Raw genomic sequence first — 13,737 nt, forward strand, 5'->3', positions numbered from 1 at the left:
TCACAAGAAATGACGTCGCCATGATGATGGGCATCACTAAGCCGTATACAGCACACTAACTCTGCAAGGGCCGATGATTCCCACCCAGCGTCATTGGTCTGTCATTGCACTAAAGATTTAAGCTTAACCTCCCCGCAGTTTCCCATGTGAAGGTACGCTAGCGAACAGGTTTCTGGCCATCCCAGCACTGCGACCAAAAGATAGATCATATGTGGTCCACAAGTCAGAGGATGTTGGTATTTATGCCTTCGCTTGTCATGGTTGTATAGATGAGAGATGATAAATCTAGCTATAGTCCTAGTACCAAAGTTGCATCCGGATATATACCGCTTGCGCAAGACCTTCTTTACACCTTCAAGAAGTTTATCTATGGTGTTCCAACGTCTTATGTCGCGTCTCTACTTATGATTTCTTCTTTGCTGTATCGTTCTTCCTTGTTGGGATGACTCGTGGGGTAGAAAGCCTTGGGAACGCCTCAATTCTAGACTACAGTCACTCCCTGACTTAAGCCCGACTAGCCTGTCGCTGGGCGACATGTATCTCATTGGACATTAAGGGTCCATCCCAACAACCGAGTTGTTGTAATCTGGTCTCTCTAGGTTCTGAGGCAACATAGTGCTAATCTTCTACGGTATGTGTTCCAATAGATGCATGTGCGTCTTGGCGATAGCGGATACTTGGCCATAGGGTTCCAAGCTCTATGTTGTTGGAAGGGAAAGATGTCAAGTTAAGGTCTGCAGGATGACGTCGTACTGAACAAAAAATGAATCTGCAGATGATTCGGCTCAGCGGTCCCTCTAAAATATACGAGTGTACGTCTGTAAGGGTATTAGTGAATGAAGTTTCATACTCTGATGTCGCGGCATGTGGTGGGTAATCGGGATGACGTAACTCGGGCTCATCCTGACGCGATAGTATCGCGCGACACACGCCAATCCAGCCTTCCTGTCCTCTCCTACCACCACATTGAGGATTGGTTCCTTTGACTTAGCAATATCAAAAGATATATGCTTGCGACATCTCTGAAGCTTGGAGAAGACACGTAGCTCTCCAAGTTACACCGCGTTGACGCGTGTGGCGCGCAATCACCTCGGCAAAACAACGACGATTACCTTGTCAAGCCTCTGTGCACTTCAAGAACGCGACAAATGGCATCCTCAGAGACAACACCTCTACTCCGCCAGGAATCGACAACGTCATACGCTCCAGATGAGGAGTACGATGAAACTACCGCCGCGAGAAGTACTTTTGCCCGCAACCTGGGTGCGCTCGATGGCTTCGCGCTCCTGATAAGCATCGTCATCGGATCCGGAGTATTTTCATCGCCAGGACCCATCGATGCGAATGTTCCATCACCTGGCGCCGGGCTACTTGTATGGCTAGTTGGCGGTATTCTAGCATGGAGTGGCGCTCTGACCATGGCTGAGCTCGGTACGGCGTTTCCTGGAGAAGGCGGCATCCAACCATATCTCACTTACATTTATGGAGATGTCTTTGGATACATGGCGGCTTGGTCTTGGGTTGTTGCGACTATGCCAGCTACACTTGCGATTCTCAGCATCGTATTTGTGGAGTCCATCTACTCCAGCTTGGGTGTGAATGAACCAGATCCGCCTATCACGCATAAATTGCTGTCTCTGCTTGTCCTAGTGTGTGTCACAACTCTAAACTCCATCAGCACCAAGACGAGCACTCGGTTATCTAGCTTCTTCGTTGCCATAAAACTGCTTACCATTTCCTTGCTTATCATATCTGGGCTAGTCGTGGTCTTTGTCTTTGTCGGAAAGAGCAAGGACCTAGGAGGTCATGATTGGCATCAAAACAATTGGTTCTCTCCAAGAGACACGATATTACCCGACGGATCAAGGTTCGACTGGACAAAGGTGACTACATGGGAGTCACTTGGCTTCTATTCAACAGCTCTTTATGGAGCTCTATGGGCATACTCTGGTTGGGACAAAGCCAATTATGTTGCAGCTGAGTTGCGAAATCCCAGCCGTCAGCTTCCACTGTCGATCAACACCGCTATACCTACAATCATACTCTGTTATGTCGCAGCTAACGCGGTCTACTATATTCTACTCCCCTGGGGGGTTGTATCAACAACGGATGCTGCCGCTGTAGTAAGTTTTGCAAACTTAGGTGCCACAATCTTGCGTACTGACATACACCAGACGGCTGTTACCCATTTCCTTGGCAAGGGTGTAGCTTACTTTGCTACAGCGCTCATCTGTCTTGTAATTGCGGGCTCCGCCCTTGGTAACTCTTTCGTCGCTGGAAGGATGACTGTGGCAGCAGCGAACAACAATTGGTTCCCGCGTGTTTTTGGCACAGTCGGATATGTTGGTACCCTCAGAGTAAGCAAAATTGCCGATTCAGATGAGCCAGCGGATATGGCCATGGACAATGGAGAGTCTCCGATGTACGTATATATCCGAGTTTTCTTTGACAATCACTCTCTGACGACCGCTAGCAATGCTTTGATTCTCAACACTATCCTTTCTGGCATATATGTTCTGCTCGGAAACATGCGCATCCTGTTAACTCTCAACGGGCTGGCTGAATATGCTTTCTTCTTTCTCACCGTGCTTGGAGCAATCATCTTACGCTTCCGAGAGCCCGATCTACCCCGACCCGTGAAGCCTCTCATTCTTATCCCTATACTTTTTGCTCTGATCAGCGGCTTTGTCGTTGTTAGAGGCGCTGTATTCGCGCCTATACAGGCAACGATCCTCGTAGGGATTTGGCTTTGTGGTCTTGTGTTTTACTTTGTCAGGCTATGGTTCCTGAAGAAGAGGTCTGGAAGATCGGACTGAAGTAAACATTGAGCATATGGAAAATTACAACTCTTTCGGTCTCAGAGGCATCGCACAGCCTGGGTCATCATATCGTGCCATGACTATCTATACGGCTCCAGTGACACTAGTGGGGGCTGTCTTGTCCCGTCATCCAACCGAACCCCGCGTGTTCCGAGGTAACTTTTTAGCGTCGCGTCTGCACCAGCTGTAAATACCAACATCGACTCAGCTCAAGTAAATCCCTCGAGAAGACGGACTAATCAATCTGTACCATCTGTGAAGCTTCCATTGTCGTCATGGTTGTACGTCCGTACTTCACCGACGATAAACGTGTACTTCCTTTCGAAAAAGTAATCGAACTTGAACGTATCGATCATAGGACATTCCGCTCGATCGTAAAAGCGTATTCACCAACTGGCGGCGAGAATGGAACATACGGCGGGCATGTGTTTGCCCAAGCTGCATGGGCTGCAGCGCAAACTGTCGAAGAAGGGTTTTTAGTACATGTAAGCTACCAGTGTCGTACTATTACAGCAGCTACCTAATATGATAGAACATCACCGGATGGTTCATCTTAGGCGGTAAGCCAAATGAACACTACACGTACCGCGTTCGAAAAATCCGAGATGGCTACAACTATTGCATCCGAGACGTGACCGTGAGCCAGGTTGCCGCTCATGGGTATATGTTTGTATGCACCTGCTCTTTCAAAAGGGAAGAGACCTCGCCCTTCGATGTCCAAGAGGACGTGGATTTGAGGGACTTATACAAGGATGCACTCGAAGACAAAGCCGATGAACCAATGGAGCATTCAGCGGCTCCAAGCAATGATTCTGAACATTTCCGGGAAACATGTAAGCGACCCCGTACGAACTATATGTGAGATATAGACTAACTGGGTGAATCCACGCTTAGACCTTCCAGCGCATCCAGAACACTTCAACCCCGTAGCTGGATTGCACATACGTAAGGCTGATATGACGAGTTACAACCGTAGCCGCCATCCGCTCGATCGAAAACAACTGACCTTTTACACCCTCCGCGGTTCACTGCCATTACCTACCGCACCATATCCGCCTGTCTCAGACTCAGATCAAAAGATTGCTTTAACACGAGAGGCCAACATGCATGCCTGCGCACATTTGTATGCATCGGATCGCAACTCCCTCTTCATCGTCCCAAACCATCTCGGTCGGCCGCGAGACTACACCCGCATGGCATCCCTATCTCACAGCGTCATCTTTCATGTCGGTATCAAAGATCTTCTCATGACCTCTGAGCCACGGATCGATCATCCAAACGCCGATCCGACCTTGTGGGAAGACGGGTCGCTACCACTCTGCAACCTAGAAGAGCACAAGGATGGTGACAAAGACGGGCGAAAATGGTTTGTGCAAGAGGCCTGGCTCACTAGAGCTGCAGGCGGGAGAGCACTTCATACCAGTCGTATGTGGGACTATAAACGTGGAGTACATATTGCGACAACCTTCCAAGATGGGCTGATCAGGTTCAAGAAGGATGCGAAGCTCTAAATAAAAAGGCCTTGTGGGCCTTCTGGAGTCCCATTGACTACTAAGGCGTGCACGCAGGCGAACTGTTTCTTCCCTAAAGTTAGATCAAACTAGCATTGAAGAGGTGTGCGTTGCTATAAACGGCAAGATAGGGATGTAAATGCTAGAGAGTTTCGCTACCAAATGCATGAAGTACCGCTTGGGTAACTTGAGAATTGCATAGAGGAGGATACACCAGTTCACTTTTAATATAATTTTTAAAAGTACGTACGACTGACTCTCGATTGTCATGAAGAATACACAATCGATTTCTAAGCTCGGGTACTTTAGAAGGCGAAAGTATCCGAACTCCCGGCTAGAAAGAAATCCGGAGACTTACCAATCCACTTCTATCGTCAAAACAAGGGCGAAACTCTTCCGATGAAGTATGAGTTTTGTTGATGCCTCCCGCGTATCACACGCGTTCGTTTGCTTCACATCAGCCACCACGCATGTCAGCTGTGTTGGTCTCTCGTAAGCCCCAGGCCGCCTATAAGTACCTCACTAACCTCGCCTTGTTTTCTCTCGGCATATACATTGTACCGCTCGAAACAAAACAGCAAACAGCCGGCCATCATGATTAAACCCAGCGTAACCGCCAGCGAAATGTTCGACACGCTCGCATCAAGCTATGAGGCCTCTACTGGTGGCTGCACTCGCGAAACTGCCATGCATCTCGTCGACATACTGCCCCCAATCGACTCCGACTCCGTCGTTCTAGACAACGCATGCGGAAATGGTATTGTCGCGCAAGAAATTCTATTCAAATACCCAGATGCTCCGATCAAGATCACCTGTGTTGACAATGCGAAATCGATGGTTGATCTAGCGCGGCACACCCTTCCAGCTACGAAGTCTTCGGCGACTTTGTCCTTTGATGTCATGGACGGTGTCGACCTGACATACCCCGATGAGACGTTTACGCACTCCATAACCAACATGGGCATCTTTTTCTTCCCCGACGCGGAAAAGGGTGCAGCGCAAATCCATCGTACGCTCAAGCCAGCAGGAACAGCGATTGTTACTAGCTGGAAGTCTGTAGGCCACATGACTGTTGTACACGAAGCACAGAAAGCGGTCAAGCCAGAAGAGCCCTTGTTTCGCTGGCCTGTTTCGGACGATTGGTTCGAGGCTTCGCATCTCAAGAAGACGCTGGAAGGTGCAGGATTCAAAGATGTTGAGTTGCACGAGAAGGCAGTGTACTATGCTTCAAGGAGCTCAGAAGAGACTTGCGGCTATTTGTTCGGCATGTGGAAGCATATGGGTCCAAAGTGGACAGACGAAGAGAACGAAGAATTCAGAAAGCAATTGAACATTGCCGGGAAAAAAGCTGCCGTGAAGATTCAGAGGCCTTTGAATGGAAAAGATGACGCGGATGTAATCGAAGTAGAGGGGTTCAAATGTGTAGCGCATGTTGCTGTCGCTAGGAAGTAACTGAGAGAATGCACGAACCACAACTAAGCAGTACACTCAGGTTCTTTAACAATGTTACGTGATTGGGACACGCTTTCTTCAAACATGTCTTCATTACCCAACTTGCTCTCTTATCAAAGGGTATGTGTAGTAACATAACGATCTCTGAAACAGCCCAACACGGAGCTTCTCTAAATTAAGATGTAAGCAGGCTAGAGGTAGGATGCTGAATAGCATTCCAGAAACAAAATAGAAAACTAGGTGCAGACATGGCAAAAGCGCAAAGGCACAGCCATCCAAGCATGATAAAGGCAAAAAAAAGTCCTGGATTATCTGCTGTAGCAGACGAATGCTGATGAGAGTGGGACTCGAACCCACGCCACTTTCGTGACCAGGAATATGTGTTAAGATAACCTTAACCTGGCGCCATAACCAACTCGGCCATCTCACCTAAGGAAGATTTTATGAAAAGAAGTTTTGGATGTGATGTTTATATGCTCATTGGAGGATTGCGGGTACACGCACGGTGGGGTGAAAAGCGGGGTTGAGGGGTAGAAGAATTCGAGACAGTAGCTTTCGGCGGTATCGGCGACAGCGGCGGCATCAGTCTAGTGCGGGCTGAGCCTTTACCTATCGGTTCTGGAAGTGCAAATCTCCAGGGTAAGTGGAGGGTACCGCAAAATGTGCCTTTAGCAGACTTCCTTCACATTGACATGCAATACTTGGACTTTCTCAGGCATATATCCGCGAATGACTGGTAGTCGAATTGTTACAGCTTACTCTTCAAGCTCAACTGGTCCGGTCGCCACATCTCATTCAGCAGTCTCGTTGCATTAACCATTTCGGGCCTGCACTGGTCCAGTGATGTGATGCCTAACAAGCGCATGCCCGTTTGCAGCTCATCTGCAAGAACTGTCACATGTCAGCACATTTGTTTGACTCTCAAACCGTGATGGTCCTTACTGTCAACACATCTCTCAACACCCTTCGACCCATAAGCTCCAAGCGCATATAGGAAGGGTCTTCCTACGCCCACAGCTGTCGCACCCAGGCACAGCGCCTTCAGCACGTCGTTCCCATCTCTCAGACCACCATCGAGGAAGACTTCCAGCTTCTCCAGGACTTCTGGACAATACGTTCGAATCTCCAACAACGTCATGAGCGCACTCGGTGCGGTGTGCAACTGCCTGCCCCCATGGTTACTGAGCAAGATTCCATCACAACCGTGCTTCATTGCTAGCTTCGCATCATCCGCGCATTGCACTCCCTTCAGCACAATCGGTCCATCCCATTCCTTGCGGATCCACTCTAGATCTTCCCATGTGGTATGCGGACTCAATTGGCCTTGGACCGGCCGTCCACCCATGGCAGGTGCGAAAGCGTTATCGCCGCCTGTCTCCCACTCTGCAGTACTCTCTTCTGCAAGACCAACTGCTAGTGCCTCTTCGGCCTGAAGATATCGATCCGCCGTTCGCTTACCAAGAACAGGCGTATCGACTGTGATCCACAGGCCCCTGTACCCGCAGCGTTTGACGATGCGCATGAGCTCGATAGCCTTATTGCGGTCGACGGGCATATAGTATTGGTAGAATAGTTGCGTCGGACTGCCATTACCAAGTCGTTTTTGCTCATCTTGATAGCTATGCATGATCTGCTCGCTGCTCTTGGAGCTCGCAGTACTGACGACTTTGTGGATCCCCTTCCGTACTGCTCCTCGGATCATTTCTGGCTCAGCAGCTTCATGGATGGCGCCCATCGTTCCCATAGGGCAAATGTAGAATGGGTACGGTGAGCTATGCCCGAAGATCTTGCGACGTGTGTCTACATCGCCTACGTTTCGCATTACACGCGGCCGGAAATTGATACGACCCCAGTCATCGAGGTTGCCTTTGAGCGATGCACCTGTGTTGGCGGATCCAGAAGCGTAAACGTACGACTTATGAGGTAAGACTGCTTTGGCCGCTGCTTCAAAGTCGGTGGTCGAGACACAGAGGCTTACATGTGGAATTTCGTCAGAATTCGGGTCGGTTTCGGATGGCTTTGCCGATTCTTCGCTCTTGATCTGGCGTAGCTGGCCGAATGTGTTGGGGTCCACAGGTCCGAGGAACGCATCTTTGGGCAGATAATCGTCCAGATAACTCAACGGGTGGTATTTCTTGAACTCTTCCGTCGCATCCTGGTCAACGTCAATGTTAAGTTGCGCCAATACTGCAATACTACTCACCGACCCGGCATTCTTGAGGATAATCGGTGCGCCACCTGGGTGCTCGGACAGGAAGTTTGTCACATTGTATGCCTTGGAATCTAGCACTATCCAGCAGTCCTTCTTGCTGTGGTGCTTCGCTACTTCAGCTCCGTCAATCTGCGACATCATTCAAGCTCTCTGCGGCACCTTGTGTCAGTGGAGGTCCCGTCTTATGGCTCTGCGAACCACCGGTAAGGTATTTGAGGGGGAATCGCCAAATCGGGTATACCGCGCCCCATGTTTCGGAATTAAAGCCGGCACTGCCAGCGGGTAAGCTGCGACCGAATGCTGTCACGGAGGCAAAGCAGTACCTCGCCAGTGTTCCCTCTTCTTTCTTCTCCAGTCACATAGGAGCACCCGAGCCATGTAAGACTACTAGATGTGGAACTTTGCATCTGGTGCGATTGCCCCAAGTCCCAAAATTTCACACTGCGTTATCTTTGCGACTCATGACTGGTTTTTGATAGGTCATCAGCTCAAGGGCAATTAGCCACTCATGAGACCGAATGCGCGTCTGATACCTTACATGTATACTGCAGTAGCATAGATGATACCCGTAGCATTCTCCTGTTGCGACTCGGAAGAAGAGCAAGATACGGGATTCAAGAGGACACAGGTTCTCAGCATGGATAGGATGGTATCTATTGCGCTTGCAAGAAGGCTGCCGTTCGTAAAGGTATGCTATATATGTACAAGATGACACGGGAATGGTCGCGACTTTTCGGAAAGATCAAGGATAAACAGAAAGGAAAGAGAAGACATACAGTCATGAGTACAAAAAGAAAGAAATCTTGGGACTCTACTGTTCACCAAGAGAAGGAGTGCTGAAGACCGCGCGGCTCTTCGCTAGCAGGTTTGCGAAGCGAGGCAAAAAGCGCCAACAGTTGAGCTGCTTCCATCCCGCCTGTCTCTTGCCAGAATGTGGAAGAACAAGCTTGCTGCATGGCAAGCTCGTAGCAAGTATCAAGGAGCGCGTTTGTATTTTCTGGCGCATCCTTGATCCTCACCTTCATCGCAATGGCCATTGCTAGGAAGACATGGAAGCGTGCCATTGGCATGGAGGCAGAGATTTCAACAGCAGGTCGCTGAGAGTTGGGGTAAACAGATTCGCAGAACCGAGAGAAGAGTGAGGGGGTGATGGAGTAAGCTCTATAGTCCAGGGACTCGAGATGTTGGACGAACTCCGTTGTCAAGGTCTCTGCTTCGAAGCGACTGGGAAGTGGAGTGGTTGCCAGAGCACGACTGCGATCGGTGAAACTTGATCGGGAAGAGCCTGGGCCAGGGCTCTCCGTATGACGAGCAGCGAATATGCCTTGACGGGGTAGTCGTGGTGCTGGAGCCAGAGGGAGGATGTCATCCTCGACTTCAGGAATTGGCGACATGGCCTGCTCATTACTAGCCTGAGACAGGGAAGAGGTTGAAGTCTTCCGAGAATGACCTCGACTGCTAGTACCTGGTTGTAACTGACTGGAGCTTGCTTGAGCCATGAACTCCCAAGATGGCGCCGTGTGCGGTTCGATCGACGATGGCATGGGTTTGCTCATGGGTGGGTATGCCGTTCCGAACTGCGGTAGTGCGGATCCAGGTGGCATCGAATCGGGCGACGAGGCACGCGTGGTACCTAACCATAATGAAGGTACTGGTGAAGACGGCGTGGAGAAGTTGGGGAAAGGCTCACATTCATCTATGGCGATGGAAGGCATGCTCCCGCTTCTGGCTGAGAAAGAACCCATATCCAAGTCATCGGCGGTGAATGTGGCGGGTATTGTGGTGTCGAGGTTGAGGTGCGAAGGCGTCGCTTGCCAGTCGAAGGATGTTGGCGTGCCGGCCATGAGGTTGTGGTCGATGGATTCCATACCATGCATAGGCGCATTGACGTGTCTGGCCAACTGTGCTTCGAGCTGGTGTATTCGTCCTTCTAATGCTTCACGATGTTCGCTTCAGATTCATTAGAACATGGGTCATGTGACTGCGCGTTGACGCGTCTTGATGCTAGCACTCACGATGCCACAACTTCTTTTGGTTTCTGTGTTCTCACGCATTGTATTGCAAAACGTTTACACGTCGAACAGGGCGTCTCGCCGTCGCATCGAATCTTCCTCCGTCGACATCGCTCACAAGCGTTCGAGACAGACTTTCGCCTGGGCTGCCAGTCCTTGACAGCGCTGGGGGAGAAGCGAGCTGGACCCTCACCAGAAGGCAACGAAGCTTTTTTTTAATTAGCGATATCAAAGAGCGATATAGTTGCCAAGCTTACTGAAGGGGCACATGCTGGAGACCGATGTTGAAGATTCCGCGTCGGATACTGAGTCTTCCGAAGATTTGAGCGCAGATTTGTAGAATAAGCAGCTGACGATCACAAGACGGAGGCGTGAGAAAGGAAGCCATGGCGGAGGACGAGATCTCTGTTTGTTTTACATCCCGTTGCCTGTAGTAGTGACAGACTGTTGAAAGTTGACTAATCGGGTGTACCTGCCCTGGTGCTTCGCGCTCGATACACTTTCCTGACAATCTGGCCCTCACCATGACCTGCGACGCAACAACCAGGCTCCTTGCACGTCTCGACTCCTCATAGGCGCGGACGTGCGACGAGACATGGTCATGCATGTCGCATCGACTTTCCCTCCGCTTTCAGATCTTCTAGAACAACGTCTTGCAGATGACAGGGCTAAGGGACGGGGAGGCGGCCGCACTCCGCGTCTGCAGCATAAGTGTCGCACAGCCCCCCAAAAAGCTCCCACCGGCAAATCCTTCGACGCGTAAAAGAGCGGAATCCACGGCGATTTTTCCGCTCTTCAGTCACATCGCATTGTGAAGCACCACCGGAAAATTATAGAAGAGCACGTATGGCTTCTCAGCTTGTGACAGAGAGTCGATCGTGGGACAGCCCGACCTCATCAGTCCGCCCGTTTTATCGCATCGACGCCTGCCCAGGCAGATTACAACTGCCGATAACTCAAAACAACGTTTCTATATCGTCGCATCAATGTCTTGGCAGACGGGACGCCCACTACGATACGCGTCCATGAACACTGTAAGCGCCGTGCCGCCTCGGTGACGCGTGTCATTGTCTGGGAGTTCATCGAGAAAGATGCCATTGAAAATATCGCATTTGCATTGAAATATCTACACGACCGAGCGCATCGCTTTAACACGACTACACGCGACACAATGGGCCGTTCGTCGACTGAACACCCGCGCCGATAATGCCGTTGTCATCAATGGCCCAGCCTTCGGTGCCAACACCATGATGCACATAGAAGAGCATACCAGGATCATACTTCTTCTTGATCTGCTGGAGCCTGGGGTAGTTGGAGCCCCAGAAAGACTGTTGCCAATCCGGCTCGGCGATGTCGGCCTCATTACCGTACGCGCCGCCAGCGGGTGATATCTCACGTAGAGGAGCCATGACCTCAGTGGTGATCTTTTCGACGGTAGCTTGCCACCCCGCAGCGGATTCTTCGGGGACATTGTTGATGACGACCATCTGGCTCTCTTCGTTGCGGAAAGCAGGGTTGACAGAGTTGACACCCTTTTGTACTGGGTCGATAGGGCGCTGGTGGTACATATTTATCATCATAGCATTTTCCACAATCTGCCGAATAGCGGCCACTGTTTGGTTGCGAATCTCAGAGTTTTCCCAGTTTTCCGATGTCAACAGACGGTTGGCCGCAATACCTGTGGCGCCACCAATGTAATAGTTGAAGGTGCCAAATGTCGCCTGGTAGGCTGGGTAGAAACTGTCGTGGTGGGTTGTATTGGGACTGAGCTCAATACCAAGCGAGGCACACTTCTCGTAGAAAGGCTTGATTAGAGCCTCATATTCATCGACTGTCTTGTCCGTGGCAAAGAATGGGCCCATCGACCACATGTAAGTTCCTGGTGCGAGCTTCATCAGGGAGAAATAGGAGTAGGTTTTCGCTCGGTTGTAAACGGGAATGTTGTCGAAAAAGAACTTGAAAGCTTCCCAGAACTTTTCGACTGTGACGGCCTCGGACGTCATGATGGTCCAGGAAGACTGAGTGACCGGGACCTTGCGGTGGACCTTGACTACAGCAGATGTGATCACGCCGAAGGTACCGCCTCCACCGCCTAACATGGCCCAGTAAAGATCACTGTTGACCTCTGGGGTAACAGTAACGAAACGGCCACTAGCAAGGACGACTTCGAGAGCGACGATTTGATCGGACCCCACGCCGAATAACTGCATTAGAGGACTGTGGCCGCCGCCTGTAGAGTAGCCTCCAAACACACCCACGGTAGGGCAGATACCAGCGATAGCGGAGACGCCGTATTTGTCGGCAGCTTGGTAGAGCTCGAAACCTTGGACGCCCGCTCCAACTTTGAAGACCGGTCCATTGTACATTGAACTCTTGTAGTTTTTGACATACTTGATCTCCTTGAGGCCATGCGTCCAGATACTCAGTGCACCTTTCCCTACCGAGCGACCGTTGTAGTCTAAATAAAAGCGTACGAAGTCAGTGTATATATTACATGCAGTTCGTATAGAGACGCTTACCATGACCAGTGTTGCGAACGACTAGGCGAAGGTTGAGGTTGCGTGCGAGGTTCACTGCCAACTGAATCTGCGCAACGTTGCTGATCTTTACAGCATACTCCGAATAGCCACCTTGGGTGCAAGTGCCGTTGGAGGAGTTGCCTGAAGCGGGGATGGGACAGGTCATTCCATACCACAGAGGGTTCATCAGTGCACCGTTATCAACATAGCTGCTGCTGTTAGTGGCTGTGTCGGTTCGCTGCCAAGTATCGCTACTAACTAAATCTCTTCTTGATCGAAGTTCTTCACCAGGTTCGCGCACTTTGCGGCGTCATCTAGATGTTGGTGTACGAAGTCAGTGTATGTTTCACATGCGGTCTGTACAAGCACACTTACAGTTGTCGTACTCGGATTTCTTGTAGCAGGACGAGCCTATAGGAACAATCTTCTCCAGAGCACCGCCAACTAGGGTGTCGAAAACACTCCACGCCGCTTTGCTCGGATACGATTCATCCCCAGGCATCGTCTTGCAACGAAGAGCTCTACGAGTGCGGCGTGCACGCACCGAAAGCGTAGAATTCGAGCTGTCCTCGAACTCGTACAGTGGCGCATACTCTGCAAGATCAGGATTTTGTTGGAGCGCAGCTACGACATCGTCTGTCAGTTGTATGGCCTCGCCATCGAAAAGAGGAAGTTCTGCAGGCGTGATCTTGGCAGCGAGCGTCTCTGCAGCAGGTGGGACAGCAAGCGAATCGCTCTGTGCGAACGCGAGGGCAGCACAGGCCAAAGAAACAGTGAAGGATCTGGCCAGCATTCCGGACTGATGGGAAGTCTAAAAGGCAATGAGTGACAGGACGGTCCCTGACTGTCATGCTCTTTGTGGCCCATAAGCGCATTTATACATATTCAGTTTGTATAGGATCTCAGCCCAAGCGTGCAGCATGCAGCGGGCAATGTACTCATTGAGGCGAAAAACCGTTCACCAAATCCTTGGGTACAGGATTGCTCGACATGGGCACAACGGCAAGAGGGTGAGCTGTAGCATTTTTACGCCTTGCACCAGTCGGACGAAAGAGAATAGCAGGGGAAATGTTCGTCTAGAACGCCAACGGGCGGGCGGGTAAACACGTACCGGGACTAGTATTCCGATGGACCCTCGATTCCGCATCTTGAGACACGAAGAATGTTTACGGCTCTTCGGACCTTCCTTCTTTACCACGTGTGCGGGCTACA

The 13,737-nt window shown here is 50.6% G+C and overlaps 4 protein-coding genes across 4 annotated transcripts; 2 read left to right on the forward strand and 2 right to left on the reverse strand.

The window, feature by feature from the left end:
* Positions 1-1,148: 1,148 nt before the first annotated feature.
* GT037_002487 (solute carrier family 7 protein) lies at positions 1,149-4,330 on the forward strand (the record flags this gene model as incomplete). Its single annotated transcript, XM_038927534.1, has 7 exons — positions 1,149-2,123; positions 2,175-2,422; positions 2,474-2,797; positions 2,862-2,974; positions 3,081-3,304; positions 3,352-3,652; positions 3,714-4,330. The coding sequence occupies 7 exons, from the start codon at positions 1,149-1,151 to the stop codon at positions 4,328-4,330; spliced, it is 2,802 nt and encodes a 933-aa protein (XP_038790826.1).
* Positions 4,331-4,924: 594 nt separating this feature from the next.
* On the forward strand, positions 4,925-5,782 carry GT037_002488 (s-adenosyl-l-methionine-dependent; the record flags this gene model as incomplete). The annotated part of the gene is made up of 1 exon (XM_038927535.1): positions 4,925-5,782. The coding sequence occupies one exon, from the start codon at positions 4,925-4,927 to the stop codon at positions 5,780-5,782; it is 858 nt and encodes a 285-aa protein (XP_038790827.1).
* A 748-nt stretch (positions 5,783-6,530) lies between these two features.
* On the reverse strand, positions 6,531-8,132 carry GT037_002489 (l-lactate dehydrogenase; the record flags this gene model as incomplete). Its single annotated transcript, XM_038927536.1, has 3 exons — positions 6,531-6,673; positions 6,725-7,937; positions 7,986-8,132. The coding sequence occupies 3 exons, from the start codon at positions 8,130-8,132 to the stop codon at positions 6,531-6,533; spliced, it is 1,503 nt and encodes a 500-aa protein (XP_038790828.1).
* A 680-nt stretch (positions 8,133-8,812) lies between these two features.
* GT037_002490 (fad binding domain-containing protein) lies at positions 8,813-13,318 on the reverse strand (the record flags this gene model as incomplete). The annotated part of the gene is made up of 5 exons (XM_038927537.1): positions 8,813-9,944; positions 11,165-12,464; positions 12,526-12,734; positions 12,785-12,839; positions 12,901-13,318. The coding sequence occupies 5 exons, from the start codon at positions 13,316-13,318 to the stop codon at positions 8,813-8,815; spliced, it is 3,114 nt and encodes a 1,037-aa protein (XP_038790829.1).
* Between the last annotated feature and the right edge of the window lie 419 nt (positions 13,319-13,737).

This window comes from Alternaria burnsii (genome assembly GCF_013036055.1).
Source record: "Alternaria burnsii strain CBS107.38 chromosome Unknown 750, whole genome shotgun sequence".
NCBI lineage: Eukaryota > Fungi > Ascomycota > Dothideomycetes > Pleosporales > Pleosporaceae > Alternaria > Alternaria burnsii.